Raw genomic sequence first — 18,497 nt, 5'->3', positions numbered from 1 at the left:
CGATACGGTGACGCCGACGACGAACGTACCACGGACCAGGTAACGAACCCGCCGCCGCCGCCGCCGCGACTGGTCCAACCGGTGCGCGTCGTGTTTCGGTGCGCGCGTCGTAGGAGTCAAGAGCACCGTGCCGCCGCCGACGCGGGCCGACCGGAGCCGAACAACGCGGCACCTGCATTCCGTCCGCCAACTGCCACCGGCCGCCGTCATCGTTTCGCGCGTCGCCGTGCCGTCGTCACCACAGTCGTTGTCCGTCGTCGTCGTACGCACATTCTCGTACGCATCGCCGCCACCGTCTGCTTGTCTGTCGCTCGCCCGCGGGTTAATCACCACGCCGTATTTATAATAATATTATCACTCGGACGATGTCGCCGGTACGCCGTTGACGAGTTACCTCCAAAGCCGGACGAAAGTCGTAATATCCGCGCACCGACATAATAACGTTCATCGTAAGACAAATCGATCGATATTTTTATCGTCTTCTCGAGACGCGTGCGATCCGAGTTTTCCGGTGATAATAACATTTCGTCGTCGCTGTCGTTATTATTCGCGTCCGGCGGAAAACCACACGATTATGACGCGGAACCGCTTGTCGTCGTCGTGGCCTCCCACGCAGCTACTGGCCTTGGTTCTACTCGTCGCCGTCGTTACAGGTAAAAACCGTTATATTATCATGTCGGTGAAGACCATACATACCACCGCAAGTCGTGTAACGGACTTTAGCGGTTATGATTTTTTTAAATTTTTTTGAAATCGAGTTTCCACTCGATTCCACCCGTCCAAAATATCGTCCCAGGGTCCCTGTGGGTATCGTGGCAAAGTATAATTGTGACCATGCTTCGATTAAAACGGAAAAAAATTGTCCACCTTGGGGAAACTTTGTGGTAATGACGTGATACCTAGTGATACTTGTCGTCCGCAGAAAAGCGCTTCGGGCTTAATCTCGATTTTTGTTTTTCTCGATCCTCTGTAAAATGTAAAAATAAAGTTTTCCTATTAGTTTTATCCATGGTATAAAATAGTATAATTATGGTATACTATAATATACCGTGGTTTTAACTGACCTGATATCGGCGACAACCGCGTAATATTTCGTTACCGCGATCGTCGTCGCTATCGATACGAGGCTAAGAATTATTATAAATTATCGATCACACATTCACACGTGTAGTTTTCCTGCAAATCCGTTAAAGTAGGGTCAAGTCTGCGGTGCAACGATCTTGTGGTAAGTGCCGGTGGACTCACGACATATTATTATAACACATCACGGTAAATGGCCATATGGGTGCAATATAATTTGGGAAAATTGCACCCGCGCGGCATTACACAGGTCCGTTCGCATTTGGCGGGTCGGGCACCACTCTTGTACGCACGTGTTCGCCATCATTCGGTTTTGGGTGGACAACGAGTGGAACGGTTTAACACGTTTATCGTCTTCGACTTTGTTTCACAGGATTTTCCAATTTTTTTTTTATTCATCTTGTGTGGAAATAAAAAGTCAATAAATACCTCCATAATATGATATATGTAGGTACCTAATATTATGTTGATTTTATATTAGGTATCGGTATATAATTAAGTACGTCTAGGTAATAATAAAACATGTGGTAGGACGGTAGGTCATCTACCTATGCTGCTATTACTATCGTACCTATTCACGGTTATAACTTATAACTACTAGATAACCATGATTCACGATCGTTACGTCTTATTGGCCGACGACTTATTCTCGATTGTCCGGCGATCGTCTGAACTCGGAACTTTACGTAGGTACTTAATCGGTTGGTTACCACTATTTAAACATTTACCTACATAATATAACAGGTGTTTCGTGTTTGGTATCGGATATTCAAATACTATACTATATTATAATGTTGGTAAGTACGTAGGATTTATATACGATTACAAGTTTACTATCCAAAGATGTGCATATATTATATTATGGTGTTCGTAAACTTTCAAGTTTCATGTTAAATGGCGTGATAACAAGTTTTTTAACTGCCGTTTCCGAACACTTGTTAAGTAACGAAAATAATATTATATAGGCACCGAATAAAATATAAACAATTGACACGAAATAAAGTGCGGTTCGTTTTAATTCTGTGCAAATCTAAGCTAATAAAAGTGTTTCTCACAAGTACCCAGACAAATCCCCCCCAAGTTTTAAAAGAATTAGGTTATTAATGCAAGTACATACCAAATTGGTTTATTTAATTGCATTATTTAATTAAATTTGTTTTGGTGCAATTTGCTCTACTATAAATAAATGTGTATAAGGGATTTGTTGAGGTACTTATTTGTTATTTAAGCTATATCAATAATTTACATTTTATTCAACTAGTTAACAAAAGCTAAAACACAATTATTCGCTTTGCGTTAAATTCATTGAATACTAAAAACAAACATTTATTTCGTTCTATGTGTACTTAGATAGTTGTATAATAATAAGATAACTAATGAGAATAATAATGTAGGTAGTCGTGTAGGTAGGCAGTAGTAGTATTATTATAGTTAGTAGTAGTATTATTATAGTTAGTAGTTGCGGTATTATTGTTTTAGATCCATATACACACAATATTATAGTTTTTAATTTTATAGATTATAAGTACCAAGCTATATAAGAATGTTCATTTAAGGTGTTTGATATTTTTAATTTTAAATAAACTTATTATTCAGTGATATACAATAAACGTTTGGTATTACTTTTTTATATTGTGTGAAAAATCAATGTTTTTAAATTTAAATAATGAAACTTCCGAAATAACAATCATGTCGATGTCAGTCAACCGTTTTTCATGTCAATCGAACGTCTTATGGAAAATGGATGGTCATATATGAATAGGTATCTATCATTTCTATGGATTATCCGGTCTAATTTCATATAGTGAATGAATGAATGCTTCCTACCCTGCTATGACATATATCATTGAAAAGTTCACCATATTACACTCCCTTAGTTCTGTTAATAATATAATGCTTTCCTCCACAACATGAGAAATTTCTCTCGCCTGTTGATGGCTGAAAGTTCTTGTGTATTTTTAAGATGAAAATGTTTTTCTTCCAAATTTTAAAATTTTTTAACAATTGTTGTAAGTATATTTTTATTTTAGTTTGTAAAAGAAAAGTTGTTATTTTATCGAAATTAAAATTTAAAAAAACTTTTGTAAATTTTTATAATGCTTATTAGATTCTGAAAATAAGTGTTTGTTGACGTCTGTATTTTCTTAGATCGTCTGTCAGTCGACTATATGCCTTCCGGCGTCCGTATACTATATTGCTTTTTTTCTTCAGCCGTTGGCGCCATTCTTCAATAAGTACCTACCAAATAACGAAACAAGATTTAATTCTATTATACCAATATCATGACAAAGTAAAAACCGCTCCGTAAGTAATATTTAGTTTTCAAGTCATTACAATGACTATGTATTCTACGTTTTTAATATCGTACAATGTATATTATATACAACTGATCTTTAAACCAATAACATTTTTGAGTTCGGTGTATTTTTATTTTATTACTAAAACTGCATCGTAAACAGTTATACTAATCTTGACTATTTAATTTCCCCATCGTTTTTGTTCCAACTATAATATTATAATAATAATACTTAATTATTATGACTATGCTTACTAATTTTATCAAATAATGTTCTTGTATTAATCGTTTGTTATACGTCCAATATGTATAAACAACGATATACTAATAATATGGTGCGTAATATTATTATTTCATGTGTCGACTGTCGTGTATCGGACGTGCACATAAGACGTGTATTTGCCGTGTACAATTTGTTTCAGTTTGTTTTTCAAAACGGTTTTTGTGTTAACAATAAGCATTATATTAATATTACTATAATATATTAATATCATAATATCGTTCAGAATATTATTAATGTACACACGGTATTTTCGACGATAAGCCGTGAAACACAATTTTTATCGTATCGTGACTCGGCCGTACACAATACACTCGACTGTGTATTTTTTTTCCTCGGTGACTCTCACGTTTCCCATTCCACTGTGTCCAGTCGTGATGGCACCGGGCGGCTCCCACGGAGTGCGTCTTTTCGAAACCGCCTAATCCTAGATCTCGATTTTCCTTTTTTGATTTACGCGCACAAAGCATCACACATGTACCTATCGATTGGTTACACTTTTGCCGTCCGTTGGTTTTAATATTAAGTAGATTTTTTTCCGTGGGAAATTTGTGGGATCTGTAAATAAAAAAATAGAATTAATATTTCACAAAAACAATGTACCTTTAGTGTAGGTACTGCCTAGTAGAAAAAAACAGGTTTTTTAACGTATATGTTAATTCGGAAGAATAGTTATATAAATATATTATTGTTTAATGCGTTTAAGATAATATTATTATAACATAATGGTTTACATCTTATATGCTTTAAATGGCATATTGGAATATATATATTTGATCTCACCTCGTAGGTTGTTGTTATTTTCTCATATTAGTTTATGCCTTGTCATAGTATTCAATTAACTGAATATTAATATTGAATATTGAATTATATTTATTAAGCACATAATATTATAATATGTAGGTACGTATAAAAACAAATCATGTAACTATAATCTACCTATAGGTTGATTCTACTTTGAATATTAATATTATTAAACTTTTATGCGAAGTTATGTTGAGACGAGAATTATAATTGTTAGAGTTATGACGAACATTATTTACAGATGAATTATACCTATTAGGTACACCATTATTATTATCCTATACCTAATAACAGTGTTAGGTTTTCGATCATGAAAATATATCTGGAAAATGCATGTTGTATAATATAATTGTATGATAATATGAATTAAAAGATTAAAAGTGTTTCGTGTTTAAAAAAAAAAAATATTAATGCGATTATCAGACGATTATTTATGAATCCGTACTGTGTTATTTGTTCAGTATGGTTTGGATCTCTTAGGTTCTTAAAGGTCAAGTAATAAGTATATTTTAAAACTTACTTATGAAATTAATAAATAATAAATATTATAACTATAATTTTGTTGCCGAAAATATTTTACATTTGTAAGTATTAATTTATGTGTAAACTATTTAGTTTAGTATCTGCTTATCTGGACGCTGAATTCTGAATGTCTTTAATTTGTATGTAATAATAGTTATTAGGTAAAATGTTAAAGGTATGCCTGATAATATTATTAAAGCTTTAACACATTTTTCTTAGAATAGTGGAACAGAGTGATTAAATTTTCGAATTCAAATATTCAAATAAAACCATTTCTTTTTAATTCTAAACTATTTGAGATTAGTGTGTATAACAAAATATTTCTATATAAATATATATAAATATATATATATATATTTAATGTTTGCGTGGGCTTTTATGAGGAATGAATTTGTAGTGATAAATTGTATACACTAAAGGCTGTTTTTGTTTTCGAATTCATAAACATTTTTATCAACACTTATCCCAAACGTATTTTTAATTAGAATAAATTTAATTAATTATTAAAATGACGTATGCGTGGATATAATGACATTTGAAAAAATAGTTAATACGCAAAATAATATTAATTTGGTGTCAAATAATACTAGACACTTAAAAACTAATATTGTAAGTGTTAAACTAAATTTGTTCTTCAGTAATATCACGTTTTCAATTTAGATAATATCACAAACCTTAGAAATTGTAGGTAAGTGGTAATACATATTTAACTCGATATTCATATAAAACAGTTTATATATTGAATTCTAAATTGTTTTTTTTATCATTAAGGTAACTACTGTAGAATATTCTTTTATGCATTTTGAAGATTGATTTTAAGAAATAAGTATTTGTATCTTGGAGAAGTAGCTTCCTTTAGGAAAATGCTGCATGTATTGGTTTTATGTATAGGTATTGTATCATTGTAAATATTATGTTTTATGATTTTTACTTTTCAAAATTCACAAATGCACTCTTTTATTTTTTTTTATGTTGTAACAACTCATGTTATTATTTTACTTCAAATTTTCATAAGATATAAAAATTATTAGCTTTTAAGCATACAACCACTTTGGTTGTTTTATCAACTACATATTAAGTAATATTTAAGTATATTATTTTTATTTCACAACTATATTCTGTTTTAATCCTGTAAAATAAGTGTATGCAATTTTAAATCATTTCTATACATTTTGTCCATTAAATAAAATATTTCATATTACCTAAATAATTTGTTAACCTTAGACACATTGTTATATCATAAAAGTTCAATATTTCCATGTACTTATATTAGAGGTAAATTTACTTAAGTTTCGGTAAAACACTATAACGAAGTATTTATTACACTCACCAGATATTTATTATCTGTGTACTCGACATTTTAAATATTTTGTTTTGGAGTAGAGTTAACGGGGTTAAAATATATGCATGTATACATATTGCATGTTATTTATGTAGGTACCTACTATTATACGTTTATAGATTTATACGTGTTTTAAATATTATAATGTTAAAATGTTGTTTTGCTCACGACTATATCGCAGTATAAAATATTATTTCTGCCATTCTATTAAAATAATCGATGTGCACGAATGATTATTTTTATATATTTTGTTTATGTCATGAAAATACAGTTAATTTATCAATGTATAAAATATTATAGTTCAATGTTGAAATAATTCTTGTTGAAACTAATTCAGATAGGTATAGGTTATACTGTTAGTTATGATCGGTTATATGATTATGTATATACAATGGTTTTTTGTCTTGCCCGTGACCAATGAAAATTATTTAATTCAATCAGACTATGGAAAAAAAATGGAGGAAAACAAATTTATGTTGTGCTCACGGTAGTAAGAAAAAAAGTATATGTTGTACGGGTAGGTAGACAATTTTTTTCACATCTTATCAGATATACCGTCTAGCTGGTTATTTTAATATTTCTTTTTTTCATACAATTTTTTAAAGGGGTGTTCCGGTCAACTAACACGTAGAGGATATCCGGAATCTCGAAGCGTAGCGCGTATATGCGTGGAAAAAATTATTTTTCAATACCTATACCTACGCACTGAGCGCGTATGTTTAGATGATTGTTTGTTTTTTTTTCATACGATTCGTATCAGTTTTCTAATAACAACGCAAGTGCTTCTGTGGACCAAGGACTTGATAAAATATTTTCGTTTTTGTTGTCGTATAATAGTGAGAAATGAGATGCCCACGCCACGCCGCTTCGGGACCGCATAATCGAATTATACCTACATGTACACAATAATTTAAGATTAGAGGTATTATAATACCAAACATCAAGTCGTGTGTGGTGTATACCGCGAGAGTCTGATATTCATTTGTTATGCTCGCGATGATTGCTGCAAGTTTTCTTTATTTCCATTCCCTAATGTGGGTCATGACTGTAGTCGGGTCATTGCCTGTGGGTTTGACTTTTGTCGCACTCTGTAGATATAATAGTAAAACTGGTTATATCGTTACTTAACTATCGGTCTTGTTGATATACACACATATATACTATTCAAGTCCCACGCAGACTCTTCGTTGTTTTAAAACTACCACCACACTTTTCAACTTTTGATGAATGACTATCTTCTTTCTCTACGTTTATTTTATTTTCTTGATTTAAAAATATTATTTCACACGGTTTTATTTTTTTAAATTGGGTATTATTATCATTATCTAACAACAAGGTACCATTTTACGTCTTACATTTATATTATTATCCATACGTGATTTTATATTCATACATTATACCGCGTGTTAAGATAAACATTTTTTTTTCGTTTTAGAGCATAATATACAATATGCATTATATATATTATATACCTAGCATAATATATTTATTTATAGATTATTATTTTTTTTTAACAATATCCATTGTTAACATTTTGTATTGTTTCTTTTATTTTCTTGGTACCTACAGCGTAATATTATTTAGTTATAATATATTATAAATTATAATATTTTGTTTAGCTGACATTTTATTCAAATAAACGATTTGATTTAAAATTTAAAACCCTATTGGTTTACAGTTAGAAAATTTTCCGTTATTCATTATCACTATGGGTTTTGAGTTTATCCTTTTGTGACCTCTGTTAAATAATACTTTTATTTCTTGAAATGTGTCTCGTATCATTCTTGATTTGTACACGTGTTCTATTCAAAATACCCGCGTGTGGGAAAGGAACCATTCACCCTCCATTATTCTAACGGATATATATAGTGCACCATAAAATCATCCATTTGTCCTTGGAAAAGAATTGTATTCTGTGTTTCTTGTGATTTTATCGTAAAAATGTCTGTTGGACAACCAAACTATACTAATACCTTATATATTATATTCAAACAATTATCGACCAATCTCATGTATCCAGCCTCACGTGTCATAAACGCTAAAGTCTTACAATACGCATACGCATAATAATATATATGCGCCTGTCAATCTATTTTCTTTAGCAGTTTTGGTGGAAAAAAAATAGACGATGCATCTGTCGTCGTACTGACATTGTTTGCCAATTAAACTTCTGGATAAGCCAAAATATTTATGTTATGTATGGACGCACTATTTCCGTGCCGGCAGTCTGCGGAATGCCTGTAGACATTGCCAAGTCCGTTTCAATTTCTCATAAATAATGTTTGTGTTTGTTTTATTTGCTCATATGTCCAGTATCGTCTACAATATTGTACGTACCTATATGATGAATATAATAATATATAATTTTACCCAAAGATATACTTGAGTTTAAATAAATGTAAATTTTTTTTTAGTTAGTTGTAAAACGTCTGTTGTAGATTAACGTTTTCCAAATTAAAATGTTTATTTTATGTTCAAATAAACATATTTTATTCGAAATGTTTCCATCTTTTTATTGATTATCTGGAAGTATTGCGTTTTTTAAATGTTAAGTTGGAGTTCAAAGATAATAAGAATTCATAATCAAGTAGTTTTACCTATTATTTGGTAGTGTAGAGCAAGGTATTATATATACCTATAGGTATATAGTTGGTAGATGGGTACCTGTCAAAATTTTAAAATCTATTTATATTTAATTTCTAATTTCTAACATTTGGAAGAATACAAATGATTTGTAATTTATAACATTTATTAATTTATACATAATTTAAGACAATCTAAACATTACATTTATACCCAATTATTCAAGGATTCTATTAGATTTTTAATTTTCTTTGTTGATTTTATTTTATAAAATTAAATATAGGAAGGTACATATTTACTAAAATCAATATAAGTGGTAAGTGGGTACCTCCTAATTAAAGAAAAAAATATTAGGTATATAGTTATTTTATAGGTTATTTTTTTTAGAAGTTCATTAAGAACTTGACTTCTCTATTAAATATAATGTTAGTTTAAACATTTCCGACTGAATTAGGTAGGTATATATGTAGGTTGTATATTGTTGTATATATGCACTATGCAAATTTCTCATGAAACAAATAATTAATTTTTTTACAATACGATGAATATACTCATTAAAGTCGTTTATTTATACGGGTGAAACTTTGTTAGTTCAGTTGGCACAAGCAACGTAGCATAGCATATCGTTATGTTATAAAACCATCGATAAATACACGCATCACTATATTATTATTACAATTTACCATCATCAAACGTCTTGCTTTTGTTGCGAGTTGGTTTTTCTACGCCTCCGGGGCTTCCCCTTAAGTTGGAAATATCATTGCACCCTCGTTTTGTTTATAGTCACGGTGAATCGATGCTAGTTTTCCCTCGCAGGTTTCCAACCTTTATCAGTGATGCGTGAACGGTATCAAAAAAAAGTCGTCTTGTATTAATACAAAAAGACCTGAACTTTCTGAGGTATTAGCCACATTCTGGGGATGTCGAAAACCAGAAGGGAAATCATTCTGGGGTTTTTCCAAGAAGGGAGTGATGGTAGGATAGACACAATATTTCCCCAGAGACTAACCAGTATACGTCCTTGATACGAAATTAAAACCATTTATGGTAGGAAAAATGTCGAAAAGGATAGGTAGAGGGGGTCATCTCTGAGGGTCATTTTTCATCGTCACTCGGACTTTCCCCTGGTTAGTCTTTAGCCCTCTCAAGAATTGGTTACCCGATCTCTGACGCTAATCGTGTAGAGCTTACGAATAAAATGGATTCTTCCAGTTTAAAACTGCAGCAAGCATGTGTAAAAATTAGTTTTGAATTAGTTGAAAACTAGCTTAAACTTTTTGGTACGACACTTATGCTAAAGGCCTCTTTCTTTTTAACTATTATTCTTATGTAGGTAGTTATATTTAATACATCATGTTTTATAATTTGTATCTTACATTTACAATTTTCTATTTATTTACGTACCTAGTATTTTATGATTAAATTACTTAAACGAAAATTTTGAGAAGGAATAGGGATTGTAAGTGTTTTATAATTTACTTATACGTCACATTTATTACAAACGTATTTAAAAAGTAATATGTGTTATGTGTGATAAAGTACAAAAGTTTTCAAAATTTGAGTGTTTTCTAAATATGTTGTGAGCAATTTTAGATTTATAAAATCTTATAAACGATTATTTTATATACTTTGAGAAGGGTTCGAGAAATTATACGATAAGGATAGGTCATAATATACTCTTTATAGGCCATTTATCCACCTAAAACTCAACGCAACGTAGTCTAAAACCATATTACTTTTATTTATTGTTTCAGCGATTCTTTCTAGGTCACGTGGGACAAATTCAGTTCATTCCATAACTTTAGGGTGGTTTATCATTAAAGGAAATCTGAAACATATTTGATTTATAGCGTTTTTCTCCATCTATTTTACACGCTCTAAAGCATATACGAAGCCAAAGTTATCTGATGAGATTAATATTTTTATAAACTTATAGGTATATAAGTTTTTGTAAAATGGTTATATCTTAACATTGAATATTTAATTTCATAATATTTTTAAACCATTAACCCACATTATTTTAACTATTTATCGTGAAAAAATGTAACTATTGCTATTCTAAATGAATCTTTTTTAAATAAATTACTCTGTTGTTTTTTCAGAGTATAATTATAGTTATAATTCCTCACATTTGAAAGAAAACAAATAATATATACTTATTTGAATAACTATGGTATTGTCGCATTTATATATTCTGTTTGGTTAAGTGTTTTTCAAATGTAATAATACTTAATAATTTATGTACTTGATCACTTAATTATTAAGATAATTCAAAAATCAGTACCCTGCAGGTGCTGCCCAGACTTATACACTTTTAAAAAAATCCCATGCATATTAAATTATGATAACAATCGAAAAAATAACAGTTGTGTTGTTGGGTAAGTTGGATGGAGGTAACGTGATTTCGTGACTTATTGTGTAACGAATTTCAACCCTCATTGGGTTTAATTCGTGCATTCTTAATTCATTCAAAGTGATTTCATTATTTTAGAAATTAGCCCGAACCTTCCAAAAACATATTAGTGATAATAATCAAAAGGTATTTGATGTATATTTGTAGTTATGTAATATGTATATTACAGTGTGATTAACATTTAATAAATTATACTACGTTTTCTTCTTTACAAAAAATGTCCATCGATCATATTTTATTATTTGATACTGTCCAAAATACTATTGTGGGTACAATAATAATTGTATAGATATAATTGTAAAACATTAATGAATAATGAGTAATTATGATATTTTTTTTTTTACTTATTTTTAAAAAGGTAATCATTAAGTCAAATTATAATAATACATAATAATGTCAATTATAATTATTCCATTGTTTAATTTATTTTTTTTTGTACAGTTTAATTTTTATTATAAAGAAAGGTTATCTTTTTAAGTTTAATTTTCAATTGAAAGGCCAAACGCATTTTAGTATATTTTTTTAAACATATTTAATTGTTCTAAACAGTTTGCTGTATGATTTTATTTTATATTAAAAATATATTTCTGATTTAAAAATATCGGCTTTCATCTTTACCAAAATTGTAGTGCGATCTTCTGGTAAATTTATTTGTCACACCATTTAAAATGAAAATTCATATTTTTGATTCAGGTAAAAAAGACATAATTTTAATAACAACTAACGAAAGTAAAAATGTTTTATATCGTCGTTATGGAGTAATATCATAAAAATAATATAATACTCAATTTTTAGTGCGTTGTATGATATTTTATATTGGTTAGAAAAATTATTAAATATAACAAGTATATCAAATTTTAATTATTTTTAATATTATGATTCAATAACAGTGAAATTGCAGTATATCAATTAAAATACCCTTAACAATAATAGTACAATATAATATAGCCATCATCGCTGGCACATAAAGTCATTGTTCATTTCGACATTTCTTCTGTTGTATTCATTATAATGTGATTATCAATTTATAAGACTTATTATTATAGTGTACACATGTACAATATTTTTGAAATATGATTTGAAATGTTATTAATTTTTTATATCGTCATGACTTCATTTAATAATCGTATCAACTCTTTCTTTTTTTAATTTTTAAAACAAATGGTTGTACCTAATAGAAAAGTGGGGGGCTTGAGATACATTGAGACGTTAATACTTTTGTATTCTGAAATCTGAATAGATCTATAGAGTATATAGGTATATTATTATACTCTAAGGACTTTATTTTTTCAAAAGACCATATAATGTGTTGAAAAAATGTTTTTAAAATTCACCTATTTATTGATTTAAATATATATTTTTTTAATTTATCACTTGTCGATTAAAACATATATAAAAGTCTGATAGTAATTTTCTATTTAAATATTATTTGCCATAAGTCATACATTTATATTTATATTTATGTAAACCTATAGGTGCAAGCATTTTTATGTTATGTTGTACTTGTTTATTAATTTGTTATTACCCTATTTAGTACCTACATAATATAATATAATATAATATATACATTTTTGTATTTATCTAGATATTAATGTTTGCTAAAAATTTATTTTCTTTAGTAGGACTTAGGTTCAAGTTATATTATATATCTTAGTAAAATCGCATTGAGGGTATAAAAAGACCAACAATACAGTAGCACGTTTTCACTTAGACAAGAATAATTACATTTTTAACGTGATCATCTTGCGTGCATGTAACATTACTAGATGGATCAAGTGTTACAATGCAAGTTATTAGAGCGTCTCTATTGTTGGCTATTCATTTTTTCTTTGCCGTTCAAGGTCATAAATGATATGTGACTCAGTGCAGCAAGACGATTATATTTTTATATAGGAAATGTATTTATTTTTTTTTATGTATAGTCTTTCGTTGTCAGTGTCTTATGTACAGGTATGGCTATATAACCGGTTTATCAAACAAAGTCAACATCCGACCACTATTATTATCTCCCGAAAATCTTGTGCTTAATGGCAGTAGTCAGAGCTACGGATATCTACAGCTGTTATACGTCCAATACTGTATGTAGTTGTATGTCTAACGTTATTTTCTTCTATTATTTTGCAATCTAAAAAATTTAAAACGGCTATTGTATTATGTCATGCTAAAACGTCAGTGAATCATGTGAAATAATATATGTTAGTTATTAACACGTACTATTTAATAAAGAACTGAAGTACTGATTAAAAAAAAGATAAATCCAAACGTAATCATAATTTTAAAATATACATTTTAAATGTCGAGTAAGAAGAAATGTATAGGGAAAACATTTTTTATTATAGTTTGTTACAAATTTGAAATATATTATTGATATCATATTTGGTATTATTATCTTATGTGTTCAGTACGTTTCAGTATTAATTGAAAACAAATTAGTATGAGATTAAACAATAGCACCTATGTAATATTAATGATATTGAGATATTTACTATTTAACTAATATTAAATTAATGTGTGCATACAAAAAATGTCGAATGGATATATTAATAACAAGTATTAATCTAAGTGACTCATTTTTGTAAATAATATTCATGTTATGTAATGTAATATTAATATTCTTGGTATGATGCGTTAATATGTAAAAAAAAAATTCAATTACATTTACAGGTTTTATCGTGTGGTGTCAAATTAGGGCTGCTAAAAGCTAGTATGTAGCACTACCTATGTAGTTTTAGAGTATATAAATATTTGATGTCGGTGAAAATATTGTAGTTATTTTACTAGTATTAAATTCAGTTGTTTGAAAAAATCATGTTAGAATACTGTTTTTATATTATCAATGTTGTCGTGGCGTCAAATAATATGTATATCCAAAATAATTAAGATACCACTTTTTACTGCCTTTAATAAAGTTGATTAAATGACAGTTTTAAATTAGTAAATTATAATTATTTGTTACTAAATACTTAATACAAACAATCTTTGTGCAAATACCCCTTTGTATTCATGTTTATTGAAAGACGACAGTTAAAAAAAGTTAGGCAAGAATGACCAACTGTTTTTATTAAGCTATACATTTATGTATGATCGTAAATTGAGAATTTAAGTTAAGTATAGATCGTTTAAAATTAGTTGATTCATTGGTTTACAATAATTAATTTAATAAAAGTATCAAAATTGTATGCATTCTTTATTAACATAATTTGGTATTCTATGATCCGTATTATGGGAACTCGTTATCAATACTTAATTACTTAAATATTATAATTAGGTATTTTAATTAGTAAGAGAGCTCAACTTAAATTTGTTTATATAAATAATCGGTAGTTATTATAATAGAACTAATGGTACAATTTTTGTTTGGTATTCATATAAAATGTAATACTACTTATGATTAATAATTGTATGCTTTTCCTTTGATCAAAAATGTAAAATATATTCCAAGGTCCAATAGAACGATAGTTAGAAATTTGTTTATCCACAAAAAAAGTTTGTTCTGAGTGCTCAAACTTAACGACCATATACTTTCAGGCTTTAAATAGACCGTATCCCAAGAATATTTTATGGTTAAAAAATATATTTTTTTTTTTATTCGTTGGATGGGTGAGGGTGAGGTTTGATTTGTGGCTCTTGAAAATTCGCCCTATTGTTGTCATTTCGCGCATTTTGCATTCGATCGGTGCTTTGTGCGCCAAATCCTGGCGTTTGGCATCCACCCTCCACCGTATTTTTACACCAAAGTAAATGGTGATGGGAAGAGAGTAGCGAGTGATAAACATCGCTAAAGAATTATTACCTAGGTTTTATTTTTTATTTTTTTGAAACTCGATTTTTCCGCGCTTTTCCCGCCTTAAGCATAATAAAATGGTTTAAACACACCTGTTCGGCTGGGGGATTTATGTTACGGCCGTCTTGAGTGCTCCTTTAACTGGTTTAATGGCTATAGTGTTTGGACGTGAGCGCTTTACCGTTACCACCATATTATATATATTATATATAGGTGTTTGACTATATCCATGTAAAGCAGACTGTGTAACGGGAATCATCCGTGATCGTAGCAGACAAAAAAACACGCAATGTGTCTATTTTCCTCATACCCAGTTCGGCGTGCAGACATTCGACTATAATAATCGCGATGACGGTTTTAAAGTCTGGAGAACAAATAAAAAAAGGCGGATTTCCCTGGTACCAGTAGTTTTATTCGCGTAAAATAAAAAAACGATCGTATCGCAGTTGACGCGTGTTGTTCGCACTAAATGGTTCTTACATGACGTTTATAAAGATAAATAAAATGCCGTCAACCTTTGTGTAAGTTTTCATAGAAACTACATGATTATGAATTAATAATTAATATAAGGATATACTTATTAATGCGTGTCGTATGATTGTGGTATTATTTTTGGATATTTATTGAGGGTCCTGCGGTTACAATTTTTAAAATTTTCCGTAATTCTATAAAATTTGAAAATTTAAATTTATATTTTAGTTGCCTCCTCAACTATAATATTTTTCCACTAATCTACTACCTGATACTTATTTAGAGGGGGGGGGGTGATAGGGTGTATTATATCGATCAAAACACACTTTATACAGGAAAAACTCTCACACCTCGTAGATTGGTTCGATTTCCTTAATTTTTTTTTGTTAGGTAAAGGAATATTTTTACAGGGCGCATTGGACTTCGATTTTGAATACGTTGCTAAAAACAAAAACTAAAATGTTGTAAAAATGGATTAAATTCAAACTTGTAATATAAGATATTTTGGAAAAATAATTTTGAAAATTCAAGTCTATTTTGCCCTGCAATATAAATTTCTCCCTCTATCTAACAAAAAAAATTACTGAAATCGGACCAATCTACGAGGCGTGTAAGTTTGGCTGAGACACGATTGAGCATAAAACACCTTTTTTGTGACACGATTGAGCATAAATCGTCGGCGCATAAAAGGAAATTGAAATACAAAAGTAAACAACCAACACGATTGAGCATAAAAAACTCTGCAACGTTGCCATTTTCAATTTTGAACTGTATTATACAAAAATATTTATTTAAATAATTATAATGATTCAAAATATAACATGGCAAAAAAATATCATGTTTTTCATAGTCGATATGTAATATACCTAGACACCTAGTCACATTATTCAAAATATTTATTAATCAATAATAGTCTCAATATTAATCACATTATAATACAGTATATAGATATTTTTGCTAATAATGATATAATAATAATAGTTATGACTTATGAAAATAATAAAATCAAAATATTTATAAGTCAATAATAGTTTCAATAAGAGTCCGGAATAGTATTCCGGAACTAATTTATTAATTGATAACATTGTCATTTGTCCATAAACATAAGCGGTACTACGGGGATGGCAGAGTAGACAACTGCCCCTCCTGCGAACCGTACCTGTATTAATACATAATTCCTTATTAACGACCCCCCCCCCTGAACATATAGTTAGATGGTTAAAATATTTTCTGGTCCCCCCTGCCAAGAGGGTCTAGTACCGCCTATGTCGATAAAGCTGAGGGGCTCGGCTCACAGCTCGCGTCAGATATCATAATAATTGGTGTAATAATACGTGAAAATAATAAATTACAAAATGTTGGCAACGTGAATTTGGCAACATCGCATAAAATATTCTATGCTCAATCGTGTTGCTAAAAAGGTCTATGCTCAATCGTTTTATGCTCAATCGTGCTTTACCGGTGAGTTTTTCCTGTAAGGCATATTTTTGAGCAAAAAAACAGGTCGCGTGTAGGCCCCTTAATTGTTGATATATTGTATTTTTACTATCGGAGCCAAATTTATTGTGTTAAATTATCTTTTTTTTTTATCGAGCAATTATTATATTATGCTCTGAGGTTGTTAGTTATATGAAATATTAATGTTTCAACAAAAAACATGTATTTAACAAAACCATTTTGGTCAATTATTAAACAGTATTCGTTCAACAATAATTAGATACCTACTTTGATTAATTAAATGTTTAATATTATGATACTCTTATTTGATTTGGTAAAATATTTTACAATATTATAAGTATATAATATCAATGGAGAATGTCTAGTGTAGTTATTAAATTATTTTTGATTGCATAAGTTAAATGACTTAAAAATGTAATGTAAAAAATTATAGCAGGTACAATTTTTTATTTGAGATCTCATAATGAATACCTAGTACAAATACTTTTAGATAGGTAGTTGACATGTGGGATATGTCATCAAACGGTACTTAGTTATTTAATATTATGTTACTATGTTCATTTATATTCAATAGATAATTATTATTTGCTAACATTAATTTATGTTATTTGTTGTGATATTTTTTCATTATTATTAATGCAAGATTCGGGAGTATTAAATCAAATAATATATACAATGGACGCCAATAAGCAATAATATAGTTATAATATAACTGTAAAACCCTTATATTTGTTTTGACGTGTCATTACTTGCAGACTTTATTATTTACTTACTCAATTTAAATAAAATCGTTTTTATTTTGAAAAAAAAAACTTAAGGTTTACAATACTTATTAATCATTATTAAAGTTACTTGATGCCATAATAATTGAGAATTTGAGTAACGCATAAAATAATGGCTACGTAATTCTATTTTATTAATTACAAAGTTATTTTTAAATGCTTATTTTGTAGTGTTTAATGATTGGAATTTTAATTAAAGTTATGATAAGTAGTGTTCTATAAAAATATTTTCATAGTGTATAATATTTTATGTTTTAGTCTTCAGACATATTTAAATAAATAACTTCATATCGTAAGTCTAAAGATATAATATAATATATATAAATATAATAAGTATATATACACACATAATAAATACTTAGATATTTTACTCAATTTAATTAAAATGGTTGAAATTGAAAAACTGATAAATAATTTGAATTACAGTATTATTTTAATGAAGTCTCATTTTAAAAACCCCTGCTTAAGACCCCAGTTTTAGAGGGGAAAGTTAAAAATGTAACAATAAATACCAATTAAATACCTATCACGTTTTGAGTTCAGACAACTTAATTTCAATTTGAAATGGATACAATCAATCACCCCTTGTATTTAAGCTGGTTAGTGAAATTGTACCAGATGAAATATTAAGAAATTGTTGTCAGCTTATTGCACTGTTTTTTTTGTCGTGATACTTAATAAT

General features: G+C 29.2%; 1 protein-coding gene across 3 annotated transcripts in view; it reads left to right on the top strand.

The window, feature by feature from the left end:
* Positions 1–201: 201 nt before the first annotated feature.
* LOC100160689 (fasciclin-2) overlaps positions 202–18,497 on the top strand; it is a 170,644-nt gene continuing 152,348 nt past the window's right edge. For 2 of the 3 annotated variants that reach the window (XM_001943521.5, XM_008191811.3), the window contains exon 1: positions 203–653. In XM_001943521.5, the coding sequence (XP_001943556.2) occupies positions 575–653 (79 nt within the window). In that variant the 5' untranslated portion in view covers positions 203–574. Of the gene's footprint in view, positions 654–18,497 lie in introns of all 3 variants that reach the window. The other variant, XM_008191810.3, reaches the window with a different exon arrangement.

This window comes from Acyrthosiphon pisum, chromosome A3, assembly GCF_005508785.2.
Source record: "Acyrthosiphon pisum isolate AL4f chromosome A3, pea_aphid_22Mar2018_4r6ur, whole genome shotgun sequence".
NCBI classification, from domain to species: Eukaryota; Metazoa; Arthropoda; class Insecta; order Hemiptera; family Aphididae; genus Acyrthosiphon; species Acyrthosiphon pisum.
Note: the sequence above shows the minus strand (reverse complement) of the source record. Positions and strands in the feature narration are given on the sequence as shown.